The 27782-nt window shown below is 53.0% G+C and overlaps 1 protein-coding gene across 1 annotated transcript; it reads left to right on the top strand.

Annotated features, from left to right (window-relative positions):
• Positions 1 to 108: 108 nt before the first annotated feature.
• Positions 109 to 26896, top strand: srcap (Snf2-related CREBBP activator protein). The gene is made up of 35 exons (XM_056577712.1): positions 109 to 125; positions 1617 to 1693; positions 2140 to 4997; positions 5941 to 6180; positions 6657 to 6842; positions 7135 to 7275; positions 7630 to 7825; positions 9172 to 9341; positions 10373 to 10457; positions 10683 to 10772; positions 11023 to 11196; positions 11309 to 11553; positions 11955 to 12132; positions 12254 to 12390; positions 12492 to 12661; positions 12884 to 13213; positions 13422 to 13608; positions 14087 to 14256; positions 14703 to 14848; positions 15103 to 15309; positions 16143 to 16307; positions 16486 to 16638; positions 17138 to 17434; positions 17645 to 17847; positions 18257 to 18570; positions 18960 to 19162; positions 19706 to 19875; positions 20413 to 20609; positions 21179 to 21293; positions 21670 to 21804; positions 22434 to 22610; positions 23608 to 23691; positions 23853 to 24133; positions 24200 to 25782; positions 26817 to 26896. The coding sequence occupies exons 3-35, from the start codon at positions 2757 to 2759 to the stop codon at positions 26894 to 26896; spliced, it is 9450 nt and encodes a 3149-aa protein (XP_056433687.1). The 5' UTR covers positions 109 to 125; positions 1617 to 1693; positions 2140 to 2756.
• The last annotated feature ends 886 nt before the right edge of the window (positions 26897 to 27782 follow it).

Raw genomic sequence — 27782 nt, 5'->3', positions numbered from 1 at the left:
CTTGTACCTCGTTGGGTACCGGGAGACAGTTTGGATTATTAGCATTACGGATTGAGTACGATTTCATGCGGATGACGACTTCTTCAACAAGAATTTAGTAAAAGAAAATTGGTCGGAAATTTCAGGTAGGTGGGAACTTAAGATGGCGGCCATGAGAATGAGGGGGGGCATAAAGGAAGTTAGGGGGCTTTAAAGGGGGTGAAACTGAAGCGGGACACTATCTGAATATATTGCACTTCACCTTTTCCTTTATGGAATATGCGAAACGTACAATTCATATCATGCTATGGCTAGGATGTGGCCCATATGGATTCGCCGTAGCAGGAGAACAGTGATATTCATTCTCAACCAACTTGAATTGACAGCCCCTTTCTGGTCAATGCAAAAGAGGCACCTGTGGGCTGTCGTTAGCCCCCTTCGGACAACCCTTTAATCGTTGCAAATTTGATATGAAACTTTTAAATGTATGTATCTTTTTTTTTATTTGGACCTTTTTTATGTATGCAGTGCGTTTTCCATCAATGCAAAAATAGTTTTGAGGTGATTCTTTACTTGTAGATTTGACCCCCACGCAATGACGTCACGAGCGATTGTTCCTTTCTATCGTGCATGGTAAAGCGGCTTTATAATGCGACTCTTCGTGTGTTGCCGTCCAAATGAGAAAATAACTCTTCATATGTATCGGCATACACAGTCTTATAGCGAGAATCAGCATTACATAATTGCGGGCGGGATAAGGCGCCTGCGCACACAATGAATGCACCTACCAACTATTCGGATTGCTAGTTAGCAATCTTTCCAGTGATGCCAGTCAAGCAGTGTAGGCTATTGTACACGCTACTAAGCTAACTTCACAAGACAATCCCAGTAACGTTCATTTAACCCATTTAAGCCCTCACACGCTAAGCATACGGCCAAGTTAGGGGCAGGTCAGACTATATCGAGGCAACAGTAAACAACGAACATTGTTTATTTTCTAATAATTATTATGATCCGAAGTCATTGTTATTGCATAGAACAAAAAAATGTCGTTGGTGTGCCAACGTTTTGAACAAGTTCCCGACCCCAGTCACAATGAATAATGTTCGCATTGACGAGAGAGCAATGAATGACCGAAGGCCCGCGCGCAGTCCGCCGGGTTTAGCTCGGGGAGCGCGTGCTGCACGACCCCTCCGTCCCGAAGTGACAACCGCCACAAAGCGTACCGCTATTCCGGCCATCGTGTCTGTCCCTTTCGCAGACTACTGACATAATGACCAGAACGCCGGTGCCCACGCAGTCCCGCTAGACCACATAAATGTCCGTTACTTCTCGGTAGCATCGGCTAGCTTACACATCCAGGTCTGGGCGGCAGTGTTATTCGCGTGATGTGACATTAATTTCCGCCCGGCACGGGAACATATGTAGTAGTTTCATTATCAGAAGGGGTTGGTTCCCAGCAAGTCGAAATCTAAGTTAACAATATTAATGTTAGCACCCAAAAGCAAGTATTTTGTCTAGCCTGTTAGCATGCTAATGTGTTGCTTTGTTGAGAAGGCTGAGGTATACAAGTTACCAATTTGTAAATAAAGGTAACTTTACATTTCATTACAACCGTTTGATTTCTGTCCCTTTAGAATATGTGGAGGGGATCTTAATGTCAGCATCCTGGAAGTAGAAAGCACAGAAGATCTGTGTGTGACACCACAGACAGGTAAGACATTGCCTAGAAAATGTTGTGGTGTGTGTGTTTGTTTATATACGTGTGTTACTAAAAGTGTATGCCTAAACGTATGGACCCTATGACATTATTTTGGTATGTCCTTTCTTCATTTGAACAGCTTTTAGTTTTCGTTTTTTGCTTCTGAACATCGCATGCCGATTTGGCTGGTCAATATGAGAATCTTTATGAATGGGGATGTGTACTACCTGGTTGGATTATGCTATAAACAATTGTATTGCTGCTCCCAATTTAGTTTTGACGTTCACCTTTTTATGATGAGCTATAGTACATGCATAAATGATTGGAAAATATAGTAGTTTACCTTTTTTATTATGAGATTTGTTTAATAATTCCCTTTTTTACGTAATCCAAATATTGTATTCAATATGTCGGTCTGATCCATTGACCCGGATCCCCTCCTTGTTGTCCTCCCCCAGGGGCAGAGTGTAGCCGCGGCGACGCAGGGGGAGGAAGCTCCCGGGGGGAGGTGGTGCAGCGGCACGACCCCCCGGCTGTGGATGTGCTAGGTGTCGACCCTCTGGCTGCACAGAATGTGGCTGGGTTGTCACCTCAGCATGCCCCGCAGCCGGTCGCAGCTGCCCCCTTCCCAGCCCCACTGTTGGTCCACGCGCCCACGCTGCCCACGCCAGAGAGCGACGTCCCGGCGGCCCTCGGTGCGGAGAGGGACCCTGCGTCCAACACACCCCACACTGTTTCCCAAGGCTCTGAGGAAGGCCTTCCAGAAGAGCGGCTCAAGGCTTCTCCGGAGAGCGTCCAAGGTGGAGGCTCCGCTCCAATACCCCCCTCTGAGAACTGCAGCCCCTCTGCCGGCCTGCAGAGGAGCCCCCCTCCCCTCACGCCTCCACCTCCTACCCCGTCGTCAGGCATACAGACTGACGTCACAGGGCAAGAGCTCCACTACGGGTTACAAACTGAGACAGAAATCTGCCAGTCAGAGTGTGGTGAAACCCAGACCGAGCCAGCGGGAGAGGCTGGTGGACTGCTGGTTATTACAGAGGCAGAGGCGGGACCAGTGGCCTCAGCCAGGGACATTATGGAATATAACTCAGAGACTAGACCAGACCAGTCACTCTGTGGAGGAGAGCACACAATCACAGACAACCTCCCACAAGCCCCCTCTCCACCCTGTCCCAGCGCTTCCTCCCCTGACCGCCAACGCTGCGTTGCAAACCTTTCACTCCAGGACGCCGTTATGGAGCAGTCCACAACGGCCGCCCAACAAACTGACGTCCCGACGTCGCAGCCGCAAATCATCAGCCAGGGCCCCAGCGGTGCCGGGGAACCGACTGGAGGTGTTGGATCCATGTCGGTCAGGATACAAGAGCACGCCACGGAACTTTCAGACTCCGCTCATAAACAAACACTATCTCAGCCTCCCTCGTCGGAGGTACTTGAGAATGCCGGGCCGGGAGAAACGGTGTCCGGGGCGGAGCCGTGTGCCGGTGAACAGAGCACCGCCTCCGTCAGCACGGCCGAGGTGGAGCCAGCGGAGAGCAGCGGCACCGTGGACACCTATAGTGTAGTCTCCTTCACGTCGGCGGGCTATGCGTTGCAAATACAGCCCCCTTCTGCACCCAATGTCCTCCGCCCGGACCCGGCGGGCTCCAGCCAGGCGGAGGCGTTTGTTGAACTAGGGTCCGCTGCCCTGGCGGACCAGATCTCCACGGTGGATGTGCCAATGATCTCAGAGATGGTGCATTCGTCGGAAACTCAGAGGATCGTGATCGTCGGGGACCCGTCCCACCTCGGTGGGGATTGGTCGGAGATGCACGTCAATCAGAGCTACCTAGTCCAACAGGAGGACGGCAGCATCTGCGAGGCCTCCGTGGTCAACGACCTGTCCTCTGGCCAGCCCAAGCTCTACGGAGAGGGCCTCCAGCTGGACTCCCAGCCCGTCGTCTATGAGATCTGCAGCCTGGTTGAGGGCGTAGCCGAGGAGACGATCTGCGTCAGCAGCACCGTGCAGCCCCACTCCCCGGGCTACGAGGTCAACTTGTTCAACGCGCTGCTGGATCACTCTGAGGAGTACCCGGGAAAAGAGGGTCTGAGCCTGCACATGGAGGCCCCCCTCTGCACCGTGAGCGAAGCCGACGGCGTCCTGATCGCCCAGCAGGCCTTCCCCTTGTCGGGGGCCTCCGCAGTGATGAGCCACAACGTCTCCATCTCGCACCCCGTCACGGCCGCCCTGGGCTCGCGCCTAGTGTCAGACATTAGTCAGGCTGTCCAAGTGCCCGGCCTGAGTGAGCTGTGTGTCGTTACGGCCAGCAGTGAGCAGCACCCCTTGGCCCCATGTCTGCCAGCCGACGCTGTTGTATCGTACATGGTGGAGGCCCCTTCTCTTCAGATGGGTGGACCAGAACCGTCCGCTGGTTCCTCCGCTCTCGTTTCCCCCGTGCAGTTTGTCATCCCGGAGGAGGTGGCTATGTACTCGTCGCTCGCTGTTTCAATTCAGACGGATCCGCCACAGTGTCCGGGCGTCACTGTTGAAAACGCTGTGCAGCTGGGCGCCTGCGGAGCTCCTTCCGACGGAGGGACCAAAGACAAATCAACTCTGAGCAGAGCCACCACACCAGAGACTGCCTCCCCCGCCGTAAATCCAAAGTTCCTCCCACACACTAAGTCTCCCCTCCTCGGACACACACCTTCTGTTTTGTCGCAGGTGCCCGAGATGCAGAACTCTGCTGAACACGTTCTTGCCAACGCCCACAGCCTCCGGGCGGGCTCGGTGTCTGAAGAGTGCCTTCCCAAGACCGTGTCGCTCACCGACCCGGCGCCAGAGACTGTTGCTGTTGGCTGCCAGAGCCATCAGGCTCAGCGTCCCGTCGACAGGTCACCCGCCACCGCACCTTCCACCGAGGCCTTGTGCCGACCTACAACTGAAAACGCCCGCCACGGAACCCTTCAAAGCAACTCGGACAATGAGGCCTTAACTGCGGCAGAACCCTCGACAGGGAGGCAACTACCTGGACTCCTAAATGTTGCCTCCTCTAAAAGCACCGCCGCTCCGAGCGCCCCCCAGTCCCACGGTGCGTCACCGGCTACGTTGGAAGCAAAGGCCCCCTCTCTCACTGCCCAGGAGCGTCCTGACGCCCAGTCCTACTTCCTCTGTGAGGGTGAGGAGATGGAGCATGAAGGCTCCCCTGAAGAAGCCCCGTCCCAGGAACCCGCCTCGGGGGAGGCCAGCAGTGAAGAGGAGGGCAGCGAGGAGGAGGAGGAAGAGTCGGAGTGCGACAAGACAGATTACGGGATAACCACTCCGAGCCCGGACAACCAGGTAAGGGGAACGAGTTGGTGGGTCTTTATTGGAGTTGGGTAGTAGTTGGGATAAGCAAGCACTTGAAAGCACGGTGTCACGTTTATACACGCTGCATTGGACTTGAGGCCACCTTGTTTATACATTGCTGTCGGTTTGGTTGTTTCCACTAAAACTACACATGCAATGATCCACAAAGCCATCATGGAGTTGCATGTCAATATGGCACACGGGGTGAGGTGTCCTGGCAAAAGGGTAGCACTCTGTCCACAATACATTTAGGATCATTTTTTTATGTTTGGACTGGGTTTCACAGGGAAAGATGCACCTTGATTGCACCCCAAGAGTTTTTATTACATCACAAACTGGTTAATATATATCAAAACCTGAAACTTTTTATATGTAACGGCAAAAAATACCACAGTACTCATCCTGTACTATACAATGGTAGTGTAACTTTTTCTATAGCCACTTCTCATTCCTTTTTATATTACACAGTTCTCATTTCTGTTGTGGAATGGGACAGGGATGTTGTCATTCTTATTAAGAATCAAGTTAGCCGCATGCTGAGTCCTGTTTGTTTTCCAGCATGGTCAGAGCAGGACAGACAGACAGGCAGTGTTCGCCAAGGTGAGTGGTGGTGGTGGTGATGAACATATTGAGCAGATGAAAGGCTGGTTGGCTGGCTGTTGACAGCGTGGTCATGCTGTGCTGCGTCCTAATACTGCATCGTCGCTCTTTTTATGATGCAACGTATTGGCTGAGAGAGGCATTGGGAAGATGGACCGGAAGTTTGCCACTTTGGACAAGCTGCCACTGTCCAAAGACAATGAACCGCCGCTGACCGTTCATGCCACGTTCCTATCGTGCTCCAGTGTCCTCTGTGGATATTGCCGTTCCCAACGTTGTCCCGTGGGGGTTTTGTGTAATTTCCTCCCGTCCGTCTCCCCCCCTGTGCCCCCAGGTTCGACGGTGGATAGCGGACCGGGTCGTGGCCAGCGCCTCGCCCGTCTCGCCCTTCTCCTCCTCCCCGTCGCCGGGTCCCTCGTCGGCCAGCGACTGGTCAACCCCGCGAGAGAGGGCCTCGCTTCTCCGGGGCCCCCACGGCAAGTTCCTCTCCCCCAGCTGCTCGTCGTCCCCGACAGACCAGACCACCCCCCACCGGCCCCGCGGAGAGAAGGACATGGCGGAGCGGGCCAAACACGTAAGAGCAGGGGTCCCCACGTAGACGCGCCTTTTGCTGCACTTCTTACCTGTGCACCTTCAGGATAATCAGGGCTTTATGTCGTTTATGTGTGGCTGGTTTTTCAATCCATAGTGGTTGCTTTTGGTTTGAATTACGCTTGGACTTCATAAAATCTGCAATGGACCTTTTATTTTTTATTTTTTTTCTACCTGGTTCATGTGAACATGTTTGTCCTGGTTTTACTAGGTTAATGCATACGAGTTCTAGTTCGAAAGCAGGAGAATTTGTAAATTAAGAAAATGTAATTTCTTGTTTTAAGATCAGGTTTTAAACTGACTCAATCAAAAGAGAATCTTAGAAGCTGAGTCAAAGGTTGCGTATACATTGTAATGCTTATCTTTACCACCGATCGTCTCATATCGTTCACATTAAAGACTTGAATGAACTTTGGCTCGACCCTAAAGAATGTTATACTACTTATCATTTCCCTTTAGGAAGCAGACATCGAGCACCGCAGCCAGTCCCTGAAGAAGGAGGGCTACTGGTCCACCAAGCGTCTGACCCGTCTGACGGAGCCCGTCCGGCCCAAGGTCCACTGGGACTACCTCTGTGAGGAAATGCAGTGGCTCTCTGCTGACTTTGCCCAGGAGAGGCGCTGGAAGAGAGGGGTGGCCAGGAAGGTAAGCGAGGCCACCTGGCTGCAAATAAAGCTGAAACATCTATGTTGTCCCCTACCTAATGCGAGCCTGGACATTAAACTAGGGTGTCTCGGCTTAACGTGCTAGCGCCATAACCATATGAACCATCCACCTTCTGCTGACCCAAATCTGTTTCTCGACCGTGTTACATTTCCTCCCTCTTTTAAACCAATTTCTTTCGATCCATCTTCACTGTCCTGGCAAAAAGAGCCTTACAAATGTATTTGAAAGGGAGAAAACATGACGCATCACGACATTGTGTGTGTGCGCTCAGGTGGTGCGCATGGTGATGAGATACCACGAGGATCTGAGGCAGAAGGAGGAGAAGGCCAAGAGAGACGAGCACTCCAAAGTCCGACGGATCGCCTCCTCCATTGCCAAGGAGGTCCGGGCCTTTTGGAGCAGTGTTGAGAAGGTTTGTGTGATGTCCTGGATGAAACACGGCCGACGGGAACGCCGTCTTGTCTTCTAGGGACCCATATATGTTTTAAGTCACAGCTGCTTTTTTTGTGTGAAAGCTTGTCAACAAATGTGTTGTGGACAATCTCTCTGCCTCCGTGGTAGTCTCACTATGGCTGTATGGAAATCCTGTTCTTCTGTAATTAAATCCATACGGGCACACCCGGACACAGTGATGCAACTTAGTCCTAGTTGCATCATTACACACACACAAATGCTCATACTCGCTACTTCATGCTCACGATCACGCAGTCGAATGGAGATCTCTTGCTACGTCCTCGCGTGACGTGCCCTTTTGTATCCCACAAAGGTGGTGCAGTACAAGCAGCAGTCCAGACTGGAGGAGAAGAGGAAAAAGGCTTTGGACCTTCAGCTGGACTTCATTGTGGGCCAGACTGAGAAGTATTCAGACCTTCTCAGCCAGTCCCTGGCCCCTGCAGCGCCAACGGAGACCCCAGACGTGCAACCAAAGAAACCTTTTCCCACGGCCGGAGAAGACGACGGCGGTGAGCCTTCTCCTCCCTCCGTCGGCTGTTAGGTCGAATCACCTGTTATTAGATGGATTTTGTGTTGACCGGTTATTACTAGTGAATGAAAATGAATGAATGGGAGATGATTCGGTGGGAAACGTTGTCATGGCTACACTCTAGAAATGACATGTACTTGCTCTTCTTCAAAAGTCAATGGGTTATGTAAAGCATGGTCTCTATTTGCGCTTGTTCAAGGTCTAATCATAGGGGTGCAAGGAGACATTATCCTGCTGATTCTCTGTGGGCAGCTTTGCATCGGGCTTTATAACGGCGTCTGAAGATCATGTTTCAAGCATTTGCCTGGAGAACAAAAGCACAGGTGTGAACCCTGGGACTGGCCTAACCTGTCATTTCAAGCTGCAAGGGATAACTGGCGTTGAGTAAGCCGAACGGCCTCAGTGGTGAGAGATTATGTTGGTGCAAGGGCTTCTTCAGCCAGGAAGAGGAAACGACCGGTCGCAGTGCGCCGCTCCATGTCCACCGTTACCTTTTGATTCACTACCTGGCCTCAACGTCCTCCCGTTGTTGGATGGCGGCCTCTGTGTGCCCGACATCATAACTCTCTTCGTTGAAGGCCACTTCCAGACATTAGTTATTTGGCTGAAAGCTTCTCCTCTGCTGCATGCTCCATCGAGTTCGTCCAGGGTGAACGCTTTTATTGTTTCACAAGTAGCCGTGCATTGGAAACTGAAACCCACCACTAGGACCAATTACGCTCCATTAAACCATAAGGAATGCACTTGGAGAGGGGGAGAGAGGGATAGAGGGAGGGTGGTAGTGAGAGGGAGAGGGAGAGATTCGGACAACCTCAAATCTGGGTGAATGGGGCGATTCAATTACATTCCCTTCATATTTGTTTTGACCAATCGCGTTACTGAAGACGGGGATCTCTTGGTACTGGAAGTCTTAGTGCAGAATTGGCAAACACCATCTGGGCCAGCAGTAGCAAACTGTAAAAAAAGGTTTCGGATTAGCACGGTTTAGACTGACCACTGTAGATATACACATTCAAACCCCCCTCTGAAAGCCTCATCCATAAATGGATTTTCTTCGGTAGAATATCTCTAATGCCGTCCCACATATTTTCTGGTCCCCAGCCCAGTCTCTCTGCCCCCAGAAGCTTTGCTATACAACATAGTGCGACTGGATATCAGATAAGTGTGTGCGTGTGTGTGTGTGTGTGTGTGTGTGTGTGTGTGTGTGTGTGTGTGTGTGTGTGTGTGTGTGTGTGTGTGTGTGTGTGTGTGTGTGTGTGTGTGTGTGTGTGTGTGTGTGAGAATCTGTGCCCCCCCCCTTAACAGCCCCTTTACCTATTTTTGCAGACCGAGACTTTGAGCCCCCTGGTGAGGAGGAGGATGACGAGGAGACCATCGACGTGGAGGAGCAGCAGGAGGGCAACGACGCAGAGAGCCAGCAGAGGGAGATCGAGCTGCTGAAGCAGGAAGGAGAGCTTCCCCTGGAGGACCTCCTACGCATGCTCAAGGGCCCTGCGGTAATAACACTGGCACCACACTGGGGGTCCATCTTGAGGGAACGCATGAATTCCGCTCCGTGTCATGTGTTGGGGGTAGAGCTTGAGGAAGCAAATGTGCAAGGGATAAAAATGCATCCCCTCTCAGGAATGGGGTAGGAGTTCGCAACAGATGTAGAGCTTGAATCAAAACCTGATGGTATGAACATATTCGCCCTACTCGCATGAAACGAGGCCTTAAGGGAGGTGGGGGATGTTAGCGTCACGCCAAGAGTTCTGGACCGGTCCCGGCCGAAGCCTTTCCATATTTCACGTTCACAAAGCTGGGGGATTTCATGACCAATCCTCCAAAATCGTCCTGGACACTCGCGATACAAGGAAGAACTAGAAAATTGGAGTGTTTTTAAAGGGTCTATTTTCTCTGCGCTGTCATATGAGCTTTATTTCCTCTTGGAAATGCTTTTTTGTCATGAGACTTGACTGGCCTATCCATGACATTAGTGACGTGGAGTTCATCCGCAGTGCGTTCACAATGACTGCATATCACTCAAAATGTTTTCTTAATTATTCATTTTTGAGATCACAGCCGATTGTGGCCGGGCCGAGATATGCATGCTAATTTCTGGTCAATTTGATGGCTATTGCTGGTTTGTGTTGTATCACAGAATAGTGCTGAGGTGGTATCCCTTGAGGTTTCTAGATTGAAGAGACTTCCTCTTATTCCATAGTGACTGGTCATTCTAACCTTCTAACATGAACTAACTTGTTATTTTATGCAAGCAGCTTTGAATGACCGGTCTAGATGAAGGAGACTCTCTCTTATTCCAGAGGGACTGGTCTATCCGACCTGCTTACATGAAATAACTTATTTTATGACTTAATGTAAAACAAAACTCTGTATGTAAAACAAAAAAAATCTTCTTCATTTGGTGTGTGACTTTTGGTCTGTTGTACAAAAGAAATGCAGGTTGTGGCCCGACAGCGAGTTGTTGCTGCTCTCTGCGTTTGAAATGTTGTTTTCTAGAAGGTTGAGTAATGCTGGTTGTTCACAGGACTCGGCCTCCGAGGAGGGCTCGGATGACAACTCCACCTCAATCGAGGAGGAAGACGGGGAGTTTAATGCCAACGAAGAGGATGGTAAGACATGCCTATCCCATAGTATTCACTCAGAGCACTCACACTGTTGAAATATATACAACCAGTGAAATCCCTACTGGAAGTATTATGTATACAATTGAGTAGGGGGGCAACAGATTCCCTCCCACCTTCTTTCTAGTTAACATCGGGGCACTGTTGCTTGGTGTCATCTGAGGTCAAACATAATTACTGAAGACTTGTGCGTCTGCTCTCTGCTGTTCACAGCAGAGGATCAGGAGGACACCATCGATGCCCAAGAGAAGGTGGAGGGCACCGTGGACCATGCAGAAGAACTGGACGACCTGGCAAAAGAAGGTAGAGTCCTCGTGGTTTTACATTCACACTGAAGCCAGTGGCCGAGCCAATGGCTTCAGTGACATTGCTGTGGTTTAATCTCAATAAAATGCCAGCAACCTTCTGGCCATTCTGTATTATGTATTGAATAATAAATAGAATAAATAAACACTATAGCTTGATCTGACTTATTTTGTCACTTCGCCATTCATTCATGTTACCTTTCAAGCAGCGCCACTGTGCCTTGAATGATGTCCTGATATCCCAACAGGTGACATGAGCATGGATGAGCTTCTGGAGAAGTACAAGGGGGCCTACACGTCAGACTTTGAGGAGCCCTCTGCCTCGGCCTCTAAAGCCAGCTCGGACTCTGAGGTGTCCGGGGACGACGAAGTAGAGACGGAGGAAGATGAGAGCGATGCGGAAACTAACTCCTCCTCTTCAGGTAATTGCTAAACACTAAATGTCAATCCGTTTTTTATTACAACATTTGCCAACATTTGAGTTTTTTTTGTCCGAAGAATCAAGCCGTGTGTTTCTGTATGTCTGTGTCTCAGATTCACCAGAAGACAGCGAGGAAGAGGACAGTGAGAAGGACGAGGAGCAGAGTGATGAGGAAGAGGAGGATGAAGAGGAGGGTAGTGACGAGGACAGCTGTGGGGATGAGGGCATGGAGGTCCTGCTCAAAGAGGGAGACAACAGCCCTCCGTCCGCCGGCTCCAGACCCAAGAAGGAGATCAGTCACATTGCTGCTACTGCCGAGAGCCTGCAACCCAAAGGCTACACGCTGGCCACCACTAAGGTGGGTCCAAGTCACAAGAACATGACCTGTATTAATAGCATAGCTTGGCATGGAGCAGGTCCTTTAACTGGAGAGGAGACCTGTTTCAGTACAGATGTATGTATAGGAAGTAGTAGGGCTGGGGCTGGGTAATAATAGGGCTGGGTAATAATTCAATATTATTATTATTTATCTTTGCAAGTTATTGTGACTACATTTGATACAGCTATCCACTTATCGGGATCGTTTTTTGGAATGTTGGAATGTTAAGAGGGGTGTTTTGAATTCAACGTTTATATATTTATCTGTTTTGATTAGCATTCCCCATAATTATCGCGGTGATGCACATTTCCATATCGTCCAGCCCTAAGGAGACCCGTCGTGTGTTAATGGCTTCCTTCCATTTGGACGATTATATCCAGGTCAAGACGCCCATCCCTTTTCTCCTGGACGGCACCTTGCGTGAATACCAGCACATCGGCCTGGACTGGCTGGTCACCATGTACGAGAAGAAGCTCAACGGCATTCTGGCTGACGAGATGGGGTTGGGCAAGACCATTCAGACCATAGCTCTGCTTGCCCACCTGGCCTGTGAGAAAGGTAACCCATTCAATGCGTCTGGTTGCACCCACCCGATGAATTCAAATGTACGTAGTGACTTGTGCAGCTTTGTACACGAGATTACTCAGTAATGGTTTGTCCGTTCACCTTGCGCATGCAGGCAACTGGGGCCCTCACCTCATCATCGTCCCCACGAGTGTGATGTTGAACTGGGAGATGGAGCTGAAACGCTGGTGTCCTGGTTTCAAGATCCTCACTTACTTTGGCAGTCAGAAGGAACGCAAGATGAAGAGACAGGTGTGTAACACCTGCATGCAATAAAAATATGAAACACAACCTGCTGAATTGTGAGAGCACAGCTTTCCTTCCCATCTTGATGGATTCTTTCTCTTCCTCAGGGATGGACCAAGCCTAATGCGTTCCACGTGTGCGTCACGTCCTACAAGCTGGTTCTTCAGGATCACCAGGCGTTCCGACGCAAGTCCTGGCGCTACCTGATCCTGGATGAGGCCCAGAACATCAAGAACTTCAAGTCCCAGCGCTGGCAGAGCCTTCTCAATTTCAACAGGTCGGTAAAACTTGACGCGTGATTCATCTCGGTCCGATGGGAATCTCCTTCCAGGGAGGAAGTTCCAAGTCTGACTCGTATAAATCATTTCCTTTTTGAAATCTACCTACTGGTATATATGGGTGGAACCAACTGTTTTCTCAGACTTTCTCGGGGTCCACAACCCCGCTATACAAAGCTGGTCCCATGTCTAACCCGTCCCTGTTTCCTTGGCGCCCGCAGCCACAGGAGACTGCTGCTGACGGGCACGCCCCTGCAGAACAGCCTGATGGAGCTGTGGTCCCTGATGCACTTCCTCATGCCCCACGTGTTCCAGTCCCACCGCGAGTTCAAGGAGTGGTTCTCCAACCCGCTGACGGGGATGATCGAGGGCAGCCAGGAGTACAACGAGGGCCTGATCAAGAGGCTGCACAAGGTGCTGAGGCCCTTCCTGCTGCGCAGGATCAAGGTGGACGTGGAGAAGCAGATGCCCAAGAAGTACGAGCACGTGGTGCGCTGCCGCCTGTCCAAGAGGCAGCGCTTCCTCTACGACGACTTCATGGCGCAGGCAGCGTAAGTGGTCGCTTTTCGTTCAGCGGGGCTTTCCGTCGGCTAATTTCCTTTTTGAAATTCGTTTTTTTTCTGAATGATTGTTCCTCTTGTATGAATGTTTGGTCCACTAGCGGTGGGAAAAGTGTTTGTTGACATCATGACGTTTTAGTCCTCTTAAGACTTGTCTCTACGGTGAATAACCCACCATTCCTTCCTCTCCGTCTCACAGAGTACGGGAAACCCTGGCCAGCGGACACTTCATGTCAGTGATCAACATCCTGATGCAGCTCCGTAAGGTGTGCAACCACCCCAACCTGTTTGACCCGCGGCCCATCCAGTCCCCCTTCATCACCAAGCCCATCGTGTTCCGCACGGCCTCCCTGGTGCAGGACGTGCTGGAGGTCTCTCCTCTGAAGGTCAGTGTGGGGAGGGGGCCCCCTGGGGGGAGAGCTACACGCACTCGATGTTTGTGGACTCACTGGGGAGACAATCCGGCTTGTTTGTTGGGCAAAGAGTCAGCATGTCTGGGATTTGTTTGTGTGCCTAGTAAGGGCATAGTGCAGTAAGAGACGGGATGCGGAGGCTTGAGCTTGTTTACCAGGTTGACAAGTAAGAGAGAAAAGCTCCTCCACAAAGATTTTATTGATGACTCATCCTTTACGAGAGCCCATGTGAAGGCCTCGAGAAGAAGAATCCATCATCACGATAACTCTGATCAAGGAATCCTTGGTTCTACATGATGTGGTTAGCCCTTGTGGTTTGTATTTTTTTTTTGTTGAAATGGGGACATTGTTTGTGTTAGTGTTGTTTTCGTTCAGTCAACCTTATAAGCTGAACCCATGAATCATGCAGCACTGTGTGACCTCGCATTAAAACCAACCCTGCCTTTCTCAGCGCTGTGACCTGTCCATGTTCGACCTCCTGGGCTTAGAGGGACGGGTCTCTCGGTACCGGGCCGACGTCTTCATGCCCCGTCACAAAGTGGGCCGGCAGCTCATCCAGGAGATCATGGAGCCTCCGGAGCCGCCCCCGAGACCCAAACCAGTGCGCATGAAGGTCAACAGGTACGGGGAGACACGGCGCTTTGAGTGTGGAGCGGCCCTGCCTCATTCAGGGCCCCGATGGAAAAGGGATTCTTTCCATAAACACGATCTATCCTGTACCCCGGAGCTACCCTACAAATTAGCCCTAAAACCGTTGAGAGAATAATTAATGTCTTGCAAACAAACATTAATTCATTGTTCCGCCTTCCTTTCTGACGAGAAGTCACAAGTTGGCCTACTTGCGATCCTTCCTCGCGGCGCTGTCTCTCATTAAAACAAACCCGACCTGGGTTGCCCCCGTTTAGTAAATTCCTGCATGCGAGCACGGTACCCCGAAAATGTTCCATGCGGCCTCGCTGCTAAAGAACAAGCCTCCCTCAGACTGTGTGATTAGCCGTACTCGGACCCTAATGTTTAAGCCAGCAGTTCCCAGCCTCCTGTAATCCCGGGTCATGTCTCGCCGCCAGGACTCTCCAACCGCCGCCCAAGACGGACAGTCGGCCGGTTCTGCTCATGAACAAGCCCACCTGCCCGGTGCCGCCTGCCGCGCAGACCCCTAAAGCCCCCAGCGTCGCCGAGACCCCCCCACCCCCGGCCCCCGTGGTCCAACAAGGTCAGTACAGAGAGACGAACGTATGTTGGGAAATAATGCGTAATAAGAAATAAGAAAACTGAGCCCGTGTGGCGTGCAGTTACTGTTGTTGATCTTTATGCTTTGATATATTAAAGGATCGGCTTCTGTTCATACAACCTAATCATGTGAACCATCCATCTTCCCTAATTCATCTTAAATCGTTTTCCTTCCCGTATCTGTATACGTCTGTCTCTCCCTCTGTGTCTCTCTCTCTCTCTCAGTTGTGTGTTCAGTGGCCACCACGCCGCCACCTCCGCGCCCACTAGTGCACCCCAACCCCCAGACGGCGGTGAGGTCCAGTGGCCCCCGGCCCATCCTCACCGTCAGGGCCCCCAGCGCCCCCGGGGCCCCCAGCGTGCCGGCCCAGCCCACCCCCATCCCCAGCCAGGTCCTGCCCCAGAGGGTGCTGCTCAGTCCTGACATGCAGGCCCGGCTGCCCTGTGAGTACCCACACAGACCCCCTGCTTGGTGTGTTCTCCTGCAGTCTGAGCCTTCACTGCTGCTGATAGTAATTCAAAACATTATTAGCATAATACATTCCTTTAGTCAGGGGTGCACATAACTGGTATGCAAGTACGCACGCGCGCCCATAATCAAGGATGCGTAACGTCACTTGTGTCACAAACGCTTTTGCGTAGTTAACAGATCTAAAAACTAAATACATTGAGCAGCTAATTGGCGACTGCCACCTGCAAAGAAAATGTTTTTTTTAAAGTGGCGTGAAGATGTGCCAGGCTCGATACGAATGATAAGCGCTGAAATGTGCCCTGGTGTGCGCTGTGTGCGCTATGCATTGAACACACTGGAGAACTGCCTGAAATCAGCTGATCGCAACGCTCCGTGGTCAGGCTGCTGCAGTATGATAAAATGGGTGTAGCAAAAAACACAGTTGTGCTTCAGAAGTTGTGTATTGATAACGGAATCTCATTTGTGAAACTAGGTACGTTTCATAAGATCAGATGTTACGTGTGGGGCTATGTGTGGGGTGCGTATCGAACACCATCTCCTGGTACTCACCTGAGTAATCACCTGAGTAACTCAAAAAAAAATATTTTGCACCCCTGCCTATGGTGTGATAAATTCTGAATGGATTACTGTCAGAATAGTTTTTCTGTGGTCTGATGTATTTCAGAACAGAGGAATGATACTATTCTATTAGGGTGGTGACCAGTAAGATGCATATCAACCACAGCGGGACGACGATCCTTGAACCACAATTGCAGGGTTCCAGTTCCGCTTCTGAACCGCGTTGCTCTGTGCCCTCTCTCTGTAGCTGGTGAGGTAGTGAGCATTGCCCAGCTGGCCTCCCTGGCCGGCCGGCCCATGTCATCGTGTCAGGGCAGTAAACCGGTCACCTTCCAGCTCCAGGGCAACAAGCTGACTCTGTCTGGAGCTCAGATCCACCATGTCCCAATGGCACCACCACGCCAAGTACAAGGTGAGCATTAACCTAGGATTAAGAGGCGGCAGCATGACATTACAAGCTAACTCTGAACTGTTTCTATCCTCCCTCTGAAGCAGCATGCGGTTTCGGATTTATAGCCAAATGTACTATGGAAATGCATTTGATTTGGTTATTTAATGACTTCTTGCTCTCTCTCTCCCTCTCTCAATAGGTAATGTGATGCACCTGGTGTCCAGTGGGGGGCAGCACCACCTGATCAGCCAGCCGGCCCAGGTGGCTGTCCTCAGCACAGCCAGCACACACCCTGTTCACACCTCTCCAGCTCCCATTGGGACCCAGCTGCCTCTCAGTGTCTCCTCTCAAGGTTTCCCCCTCTCCCCCCTCTTTTCCTCCTATCCCCACTACCCTCACCACCACCCCAACCTCAGCATCCACACCATCATCAACCTTAACCACCACCCTCTTACCCCAACCAAAACACCACCACCCACCCCCCGACCACCAACCACAACACCACCAGCACCGAACCCCCTGTGCACAACACCACCACTCCCTTTCCTTTTCCTGTTTTCCATTCTTCTGTATAAACAAAGTCTGGGCAGGACAACTCATTCTGGTGTCATTGGATGGAAATACTTCTTTCATTCTTTGTTTTTGTTTTTTTTACCTCTGTTAAGGAATGCCCCTCAGTGTGTCACCCTCTGCGGCCACATCTACCTTGCATGTGTTTTCCCTTTTCCATGCGGGTCTAGCGGTTCTCATGTCTTCCCCAGTTGGCCCCTGTCCCTCCCATAGACGTCGTCCACGTGACTGCTGCCGTGCTCCTCCTCACGTGAACCTCTCTCCCCCCCCCCCCCCCCCAGTGACCTCCTCCATGGTGAGCAGCCCTGGCATCGTGAAGATCGTCGTGCGCCAGGCCACCGGCAAGGAGGGCGGGACGGTGCCCACCCTGGCCGTCGCCCCCTCGCCCCGCGTGGCCCCCCTGCAGTTCACCCCCGTCAGGACTCCCCTGACGGTCTCCCATCGCACCCCTGGACCCGCCACCGCCACCTACACCATGGCCCCCCCCAGGATCCCCAGCGCCTCCCCGGCCCTGCCCCAGCCCCCCCGCACCATCCTGAAGGTGGTGCAGGCCCCCCCGCCCCCCGTGGTGCAGTCAGGTGAGAACCGACCCTGGTGTTGTGAGCTTTGAACCACGTCGCCTGGTCAGGCGCTGTCGGGTTCTCCTGGTGGATTCTCTATCGGGGTTCTGATGCGTCACTGGTCGGTCACTGGACCGCGCTGCTTGGTGTGAAAGGTGATTGTTAGAACGTGTGTTCCAGTTAGGAACCCGCTGACGCTCCTGCTTTGCCCTCCCACCTGCCCCTCAGCTCCAGTCCTGGTGACCCCTTCATCGTCATCCTCGTCGCCCTCGATGGCCTCCACCTCTACCTCCAAGTCTTCAGCAGTGGCACCGCGGGACACCAGCGTCGGCAGCAAGCCCGCCCCCCCTCCCAAAGCCAGCCCGGCCTCACGAGCCCCCCCCTTGCCGAGGGTCCCCACCCGTGCGCCTCGTCGCTCCCTTTTCTACTTGGTCAGTGGCTCATGTCAAGTCCCCTCGTCAACACACGGTGTGAACGGTCACATACAATAGCTTTCGGTATTGAACGGGTATCCAACGTCTGCAGTAATCCAACGTCAGCGTTTTTTAAAGGGACAACAGGTTGCTTTAAATTGCCAATATATGAACCTGTTGTAACTTTACTTAAAAAAATCAGCCCCCACTGTATGAGGGCTAACCGGGACGGTTTTGCCTGGAAATAGTAAGGAAGTGCTGTCTGTGCGCTGCTGTTCACTTACAGACCAAAGGGGCCAGTAATGAGAAGGAATTTCTGATTCTTAGAGCACCTTGTATATTTAAAACACTTGTACCCTGAACACTGGGGCTTTGCCTCACTACAACCATCAGCTGTTAACCTTCCTGTCGCCTGTCCCTCCCCCAGCCCTCGCTGGCAGAGCTCCGTGAAGAACAGCACCGCAGCAAGCTGGACTTCCTGTCCCGGGTCAACGACCTCCACTGCGGAGCCAGGCCCATCTACGGTCTGGAGGTCCTCGACTTCCTGACCTTCCTCCCGGGCTCCAAGCCCTCTCCGGCCCCCGTGGGCCCCCGGGGGGAGTGGGGGCGGTCGGGCCACACGGCCTGCCTGTTGGCCCAGTCCCATCACCACGCGGACCACTGGGTCCAGAGCCGGGCCCTGAAGGAGGCCATCCACAGCCCCGAGCAGAGGCTCAACCTGCTCTACCACATGATCGACCGGTACGGGACGGGGGCCTGCTTCTGTTGGTTATGTGTCGCTGAGGGTATAGAAACTATAAAGAGCTGTAGAAACGCTATTCATTATTGGTCTGTTTACAAGCCTTGCCTTGTTCACTACAGATTGTGAAGGGGGGGGATTTGCTTCATATATTTGAGCTTTTGTCCAAGCTGTTAACTTATATAGGAACAGGCTAACGTCATATCTGTGTAACTCTGGCAAGTATAGACATGCAGACCCCCTTCCCCAGGAACACAAAGTGAAAGTGTCACCCAGATTTGAATTTGCTCTGCGACCAGACTCCGGATGAATCTATGAGTCAGATCTGCGAGACCTCACCAAAGCTATCCCGCTCACCCCCAGCCATGCGTGTGCTCCCGCTGCCCCCCAGGTTCACCTTTGTGATCCCCCCGGTGGAGGCGGCCCCTATCACCATGCACTGCTGCCACCCGCCCCCCTCGCTGAGCCACAAGCAGGTCGTCTTCTCCTCAGCCCTGTCCACGCAGCTCGCCCCGCTCACGCGCAACCTGCACCGCATCCAGTGCAACATGCGGACCCACTTCCCCGACCTGAGGCTCATCCAGTACGACTGTGGTAGGTGCCGGTCCACCTGGGTTTAGTCTGCCGCAGGCAGCTCTGCTGTAAGGCTGCTTGGGAAAGGACCCCCATTCCTCACAGACTAATTGGATCTGGAAGACTGTCAATTCTGTTTTTGGTCACTTTTGGTCATCATGTAAAGCTTCTTTACTTTACAACCAAAAGTAGGAATGGATTTGTGTCAGGTTGATTCCAGGTCAACCCGCACTAAGCCGTAAAATGATCTTCCCGAATTCCATTTGTCCACGCAAACAAATTTCATGCAGTGACCCACAACACTGGGCTAATGGAGGGAGAAAGTAATCAAATCTATTGGTTTTGGCCACATGCCTAGTGTCCGTGGAAATGATTTGCGTACATAATATGCATTTTTTTTCCTTCAGCCACACTGCGACGTGTGTGTGTGTGTGTGTGTAATGAAAATAGTCTTGGCAGCTCCATTTAAATACAGTATTGTGAACGGCGTAGCTGTAAATGATTTTGTGTGTTTGTTTACATTACCAGAATTCCAATAAGTTCATGTGTAATGTGTGTGTGCAGGCAAGCTGCAGACCCTCCACACGCTGCTGCGGCGGCTGAAGACGGGCGGCCACCGGGTGCTCATCTTCACCCAGATGACGCGGATGCTGGACGTGCTGGAGCAGTTCCTCAACTACCACGGACACATCTACCTGCGTCTGGACGGCAGCACCCGCGTGGAGATGAGACAGGTAGGTGTGTGTGTGTGTGTGTGTGTGTGTGTGTGTGTGTGTGTGTGTGTGTGTGTGTGTGTGTGTGTGTGTGTGTGTGTGTGTGTGTGTGTGTGTGTGTGTGTGTGTGTGTGTGTGTGTGTGTGTGTGTGTGTAAAATAAATACCCATTAATTAAATTACAGTTGTAACCCATATAGAGAACCACATATTTCAGGTCAAAGCCACTGTCTTTTTTTCTTTTGTTGTACGACTCTGTAAAAAAGACAGCATGGTGCTGATTGGCTTATACATTGAGGAGACGATCTTATCCAAAGCGACTTATAATAACTACATTTGTCAGAACAATACATCGCTGCGGTACAGTAATGAGGTTCATAGAACCAAGTGCAAACAATCGCTAGGCTAACCCATTCCTTGTCTACGACAAAGGTAGGTTAAGATGCTACACAACTAACGCACCATTTAACTTTTTTCTTTTTTGAGTGCCAGGACGTGCGAGTTATAATGCGTGTGTAGATGAAGTGATTCCTAATGTACCTTCTCACCCCTCCCTCAGTCCCTGATGGAGCGCTTCAACAACGACCGCCGCATCTTCTGCTTCATCCTGTCCACGCGCAGCGGCGGCGTGGGGGTCAACCTGACGGGCGCCGACACCGTGGTGTTCTACGACAGCGACTGGAACCCCACCATGGACGCCCAGGCCCAGGACCGCTGCCACCGCATCGGCCAGACCAGAGACGTGCACATCTACCGGTGAGCCCCCCCGCCCGCCCCCGCTCCCCGGGACCAGGCCGCCGCTCCAGTGATGGGGGCGGGTCTTTTCGGGTCGCTCAAGTATGATATCTGTTCGATGGGCCGCTACTTCTCTGCAAGGCTGCACGTCACGACATACAGATGTAGCTCTCACTAAGGTTCCTGATGCAAGGAGATGGTAAATGGAGTGCCTTTTAAAATGGGGTGCTTTTCTCACCAGCGGCCACTGAAAGCTCTTTGCAATTATGGCCTTACATCCACCCTATGATTAAAACATTGGCATACCAACGTCAACAATGCAAGGCAACAACTAGCTCGCCTGGAGCCGTTGGGGTTAGCTGTTTTGCTCAGGGACACCTCGACGCCTCGACAGGAATCAAACTACCACCCTTCCGCTCCATCACCTGGGACGCTGCCGAGATCATGTGTCTTTTATGTTGGCGAGTTTGTCTTCCGTTCCTGGGCCACCAGTTTTGAACCCTACTGTGTGCAGTTTGGTCCTTCTGTGTTTCCGTAACGATGACGGGCAACGATAACCAACCTATTGGCCTCCTTGGTGTCTCCGTCAGATTGATAAGCGAGCGCACGGTGGAGGAGAACATCCTGAAGAAGGCCAATCAGAAGAGGATGCTGGGAGACATGGCCATCGACGGAGGAAACTTCACCACGGCGTTCTTCAAAGAGGTAGGGGTTCACCCTCATAACAGTGGGCCAGCCGGATGCTCCTTCTCTTTACACATCAATAGAGACAATAACCACCTCTTTGGGAGTTATATCAATGGTGAGCAACAATACATTTAACATTGTCTCAGTTCTGGAAATAACAGGGATTGACCGTAATTATATGTTTCGTCTTGGTTCCACATGCACGCACAACACGACCATTATAACCAGAAAGGATAACCCTACAGTTAGCAACAATGTGTTTTTGAGGAGGGATTTGAAGTTGTGTACGACCCACGAAGGCTCGTTGGCCTGCACGCCTCCAACACGCGTGTAGGAGGCTGGCCACCGAGGCCTATTGAAGAGGTTTCATTAGCGCCTTCCTCCCTGTCCACAGCAAACCATCCGGGAGCTGTTTGACGTGAACGAGGGGGAGAAGAAGGAGGCGGCGGCCGAGGTGGTGGTGGTGGCGGCCCCCCAGCCGGAGGACGACGAGTCGGCCCACAAGCAGAGCACCACCATCCTGGAGCAGGTCAGCCGCACGGCACCTAGCTACTCATGTACAGGCTTTAGGTGGACCAGCTAGCTGCTACCGGGAGTCGTACCAGTCTGCTATGGTCATTCGTTGTGTTGATAACTTGACACCAACGTTAATTCATTAACATGAGTTAAGGCACTAATGTGCACTAACTTCAATTCACTAATCGTTGATTTAATAGTTAACTAATAGTATAGTTATCATTTAAGGAATGGTGTTCATGATTATCAGGGTATTCATTATTGAATAGGGTATTACTGAATTCACTGATGTTAATGAATGGCTTATTATTGTACCCTTATGGTCAAGTGTGACCGGTACAATTTAAGCATTCATATGACTTAGAAATTGGAAGATTGAGCTCATAATTTTTTTGGAACATAAAATGTACTTTCATCTCAACCCCAAATGGAAAGTAGAGCCAACGATAAGACACGGCCAACTGTGAAGCCAGGCTTCTGTTTAGGGAATTCTCTTCAGTTTAGTTGATGTTCACCTTTTTCTGTTGTTCACCAATTCTACCTATTTTCCCGTACACTTCAAAAGGGTACCCGTTACTCATAACTAGGGGTGCAACGGATCACAAAACTCACGGTTCGGATCGTGTCACGGTTTTTCTCCAGGCCCTCTGTCGCGCTGAGGACGAGGAGGACATCGTAGCCGCCTCCCAGGCCAAGGCGGAGCAGGTGGCGGAGCTGGCGGAGTTCAACGAGAACATCCCATTGGACGACGGAGGGGACCAGGAGGAAGTGGAGGAGCTTTCCAAGGCGGAGCAGGAAATAGCCGCGCTGGTGGAGCAGGTGAGGGCGTCCGTTGGTTTGAATGCCAGCGAGTAATAACCTGTCATCCCAAACCACGGCGATCCTAGTGATTATAAAGTTATTCAAGTCTCATTTTGCAATCCTCTGGTGTCCCAGAAGAACCGACTGGCTGGAACAAATTAGTAGCGAGGACAAATAATTTAGTATTTCATACTTGAGTCGGATTTGAAGTTCTGTTTTGATTTCATCTGAAAATTGTTGCCACGGTTACTGTACTCAGACCCCCTCTCAGCTTGGGCGCTATCTATTTTTGCATAGCCTCCTGACACTTCACCAGGGTATACAGTACATGACTTGACGGTATTTGTGTAAAACATTAATAATAATAAAACGGATAGAATTGTAGGATGTGTGACATTGTCTAGCCTACAATGCTGTGTGTCAAATGCAATGTGCCAACTTCGACAAGTCTCGCTCGGTTATATGGCCTATAGAATAAGGACTAGATGGGACATAAGCGCCCTTCTTCCATAGATTCAGTCCAAATCTCAACACGTAGGACCTACTTGTGCACTCGTTTTTACTGTTTACTTCTAAACAGTGATTTGAATCCACTGCAGACATTTTGTAATGTGAGACGTACCCGGGTTAACGGGGTTTTAGTTAAGCTATTGTTTAGGGCAGAGTACTTTGTAATTCGCCTCTTGTGTGGAAGTATTGACCAAACGATGGCTCTATAGAAAGTAGCACTGCTGCCCTGTCTCCTGAGCAGGTTTACCTCTCTAGAACCACAAGGCTCCTGATCGTGTCTTTAGTTCCCCCCCCTCAGATCGATGTTGGATATCTTTATAAACTTGCCGTGTGATTGTTTCAATGCTCCGCCAGAGCGGCAGTATGCTACTCAATGTCACTTTCAGTTTTGATGTCTGACGTTCGAGGCGGGCGCTCATGACTGAAAGACCTGTCAAACGTGGGGGAACCCCGCCTATCCAGGCCAACCACCAAGACTAACCCTCTCCTCCCTTGCCTCCCCCAGCTCACTCCCATAGAGCGCTATGCAATGAACTTCCTGGAGGCGTCCTTGGAAGACGTGTGTAAAGAGGAGCTGAAGCAAGCGGAGGTAACGACGCCTTGACATTGGCCGTGTTGGTGCCGTGCCCTACTCCATTTTATCAGGCTTAACTGGTCGAGGGAGTGGCATCATGAGCTGAGGCCCTTGTGACCTACTTTGACCCATGTTGTCCTTTGAGCCGATGTGAACCGAGCTCTCCTTGTTCCCAGGAACAAGTGGAGGCGGCCCGGAAGGGCCTGGACCAGGCCAAGGAGGAGGGCCTGAAGCACAACGCCTCCTCGGACGACGACGTGTCGTCGCCGCCCGCCTCCGCGGAGACCCCCGCGGCGACCCCCGCCCGCCGGGGCCGGAAGCCCAAAGACAAGAGCGCCACCTCCACCCGGACCAGCGGCCGGCTGCGGGGCGCGTCCCCGGAGCCCGAGCCCAGCCCGCCGCCGGCCCCCCGAGAAGTGCCTGAGAGACCCCGCTCCGGCCTGAGAGGCCGACCGCCGTCCAAAGACTCGGCGGCGGCGGCGGTGGCGGCGGTGGCGGCGGCGGCGGCGGCTTCCCCCCCCAGCACCAGCACCGCTAGCCCGACCCGCGCAGACCCCAACACTAGGAGCCCCGCCTCCTCCAAACACGCTAAAGACTCCTCCCCCACCAGAGAGCCAGCTAAAGGCAGGACTCTGAACCGCTCCGTCTCCGGCCCAGTGCCTTCCCCTGCCCCCTCGTCCCCGGCCAAGGGGAGACCCCAGACCGACGGGCCGACAGAGGGTCAGCATTCTGCCGCTCCGGAGCCCAGGGGTAAGGAGGAGAGGGCGGAGGAGCAGGTCACTACTGAGAGGGAGGAGCCCTGTAGTAAAGAGAAGGTGGCTAATAAGGAGAAGGTGGCTAGCGAGGAGAAGGAGAAGGTGGCTAGTGAGGAGGAGAAGGGGGCTAGTAAGGAGGAGAAGGTTGCTAGCAAGGAGAAGGAGAAAGAGGAGAAGACGGGCACGAAAGAGAGGTCCATGACAGAGGTCTCGCCATTGGAGTCCAACTGCCCCGTGGACCACCAGATGTACTCGGCCAGAGAGGACACCACGCACATGGACGCCCTCGGTCCTATTCCGGTCAGCTCCAGCTCCCGCTCGCCCCGCAAGCGGCAGTCTGCGGACGGGGAGGTCCTCAAGGGGCTGTCAGAGGACTCGCCCTCCGCCAAGGTCCTCCGGAAGCTCCCCGGCAGGCTGGTCACCGTGGTGACGGACAAGGAGCCACGCAAGAGGCGGAGGCGGGCCAGCGGCACGGGCGGCCACGGCTCCTCGGAGGAGGCCGCCGAGGAGCAGGCGGGGGGCTCCGCCTCTGAGCCCGGCCGAGACGCCGCCCCCCAGAGCCCCCAGAGCAAACCCAAAGGGCCCCCCGGTAAGGACCAGGACCACGGCCCCGCTCTCCCCACCCCCCAGCCTCGGGGCTACCACCCCTACTCCCCGCCCCACGCCTCTCCGGACATGCCCGTTCTGAGGAACCTCCCCGTGCGGCGCCGGCTGGAGACGGAGTCCCGCATGGCGGCCCAGCTCAGCGAGCAGCAGCACCAGCTGGGCCGCGGCCGGGGCGCCGGGGCGCCCAGGAAGACGGACACGCCACCCGGCAGAGACCCCGCCGCCGCCGCCGGGACGGCTCCCAGCGAGAACTCTGTCGCTGCTACGCCAGTGAAAAGGAAACGAGGAAGACCTCCTAAGACTCCTCCCTCGCCCTTAGTCCAGCCCTTGCCCCCGCCCCCCCCACCCAAGGCCGAGGCCAGCCCCACCATCTCTCCCAAACGCAGGAGGGGGCGTCCCCGAAAGGACGCCTCACTTGTGGCAGACATTACAGGACAGAAACCCAATAACAAAACCACTGCCAGCCCTGATCCAGGGTCGAAGACCGCCGCTCAGAAGCCTGGTAGCTCACAGGTTCAGTCGCCCCCCGCCAAGCCCCTCCCTGCCCCTCCAGTAAAGACTGTTGTTTACCCCAGTAAGGCTTCCCTGCCCTCCAAACCCCTACCGTCCCCTCCAGTTGTTGGTCCCATTAAGGCTTCCATGCCCTCTAAGCCCCTACCCACCCCTCCGGCTCAGAGTGTTGTTGGCCCCAGTCAGGCTTCCAAGCCCCTGCCCACCCCTCCAGCAGAGACTGTTGTTGGCCCCAGTAAGGCTTCCCTCCCCTCTAAGCCCCTACCCCCCCCTACAGTAAAGACAGTTGATGGCCCCAGTCCGGCTTCCAAGCCCCTTCCCACCCCTCCAGCAGAGACTGTTGTTGGCCCCAGTAAGGCTTCCCTGCCCTCTAAGCTCCTACCCCCCCCTCCATTACAGATCGTTGTTGGCCCCAGTCAGGCTTCCCTGCCCTCTAAGCCCCTCCCCCCCCCTCCATTACAGATCGTTGTTGGCCCCAGTCAGGCTTCCCTCCCCTCTAAACCCCTACCCCCCCCTCCCATACAGATTGTTGTTGGCCCCAGTCAGGCTTCCCTGCCCTCTAAGCTCCTACCCACCCCTCCATTACAGATTGTTGTTGGCCCCAGTCAGGCTTCCCTGCCCTCTAAGCCCCTATCCACCCCTCCAGTAGAGACTGTCGTTGGCCCCAGTCAGGCTTCTCTTCCCTCCAAGTTGGAGAAAACAGATACGATGAACACATCTGGTCCAGCAGCTTCTGTCCTCGAGCCATCACCCATCTACCAATCCCCAAGAGAGCAGAATCCCAAACCCAGCCCCACAAACTTGTCAGGTCCTGCCGCAGAGCCAGCCCGATTGCCTGTGTTCGCTCCCCCTCCACCGTCATCGACCCCACCAGCCTCTGATCTGATCACGACCACAGCGGTGCCAGCTACAGTTCCTACCATCACTACAGCCTCAGCCGCCATCCCAGCTGCTAAACAAGCGCTGACAGCTCTCACACCGTCTGAATTTAACGGCGACTCCACGACAATAAAAACAACTTCCCCACCCAATGAAAAATCAATGCCGGTATCAACAACGTCATCGTCATCTACAACGGCCTCCACACCGGCCTCCAGACCATTGCACGCTACACCTTCCGATGTCACTTCAGTAGAAGTTACTTCAGATGCTGCTGCTGTGTCGGCTCCTCCCACAAAAGGCTGTGTCACACTCTCGAAAACAAACTGTTCACCGTTACCAGCGTGCCAGAGTACATTTGTGAAAAACATGGCCCCTTCCTCGGCCCAGACTTCTGCAACACCCTCTGGATCTACAACCTCCACACACCCAATCATGGAGACTGCCACGTCTACTGCACCACCTACTGAAGGTCCAGCCAGCGCAGTTATGACTTCTGCTACTACCACCACCACCACCTCTTCGCCTACTTCAGGAACCGTGCTAAATGTGGACCAAGCGGTTTCCCCGGCCTCCAACAGTCACGCATCACACACTGCCGCAAAGTCATCAGCGGTCGAAAAGGCCATCGCTATCGCCCCTTCGTTGTCCACCGTGAATCAAGTTACTGAACCTGCAGGTCCAACCACAACTGTCCCTGAGGAACCAATCACCAACTATCCACCAAAAAAAAAAACTGAGGAGGCAGCAACTGCAGCCCCACTTACAACGCTCACACAAGCCACATCCCTGACCGAGCCTGTTATGGTTAATTCTCCTTCTTCTTCTACCGTTTCTCGGCATGCAAACATCACCACCCAAGCAACCTCTGCAAAGACAACCACACCACCCCCTTCCTCAAAGGGAGTGGAAGAAGCAGAGCAGAGACCGGGGGGGACTTTATCAACCTCCACTACTGTGGCCGCCACCCCTCAGGGGACTTCTAGCCCCGTGGCAGCGCAAGCCCCTCTGAAATCAGCCTCAGCGTCTTCATCTTCCACCGCAGAACCTGTCACTGTCGCTATGCCGACCGAGGTCTCGCCTAATACCCAGGACACTCCAGCTACTGCTGCTGTACCCGGGTCCACAGAAACAGCAACTGGGACAGTTCCTCGTCCCGCCCCCGCAGTCGTCCCCTCTCCAGTGCAGAAGGAGGCCTCCCATGACGCACCACCGGAGGCTTCGGCGTCCGCCCAGACCGAGGGCCGGCCCCAGGGTCCCGCGCCGGCCCCCTCGGCTGACTGCTTGGCCCCTTCTCCACCAGAGCCAGTGTCTAATATGGAGTCTGAGAAGGAAGCCAGAAAGAACGCCAACGCT

This window comes from Gadus chalcogrammus, chromosome 18 (genome assembly GCF_026213295.1).
Source record: "Gadus chalcogrammus isolate NIFS_2021 chromosome 18, NIFS_Gcha_1.0, whole genome shotgun sequence".
Classification (NCBI taxonomy): domain Eukaryota; kingdom Metazoa; phylum Chordata; class Actinopteri; order Gadiformes; family Gadidae; genus Gadus; species Gadus chalcogrammus.
Note: the sequence above shows the minus strand (reverse complement) of the source record. Positions and strands in the feature narration are given on the sequence as shown.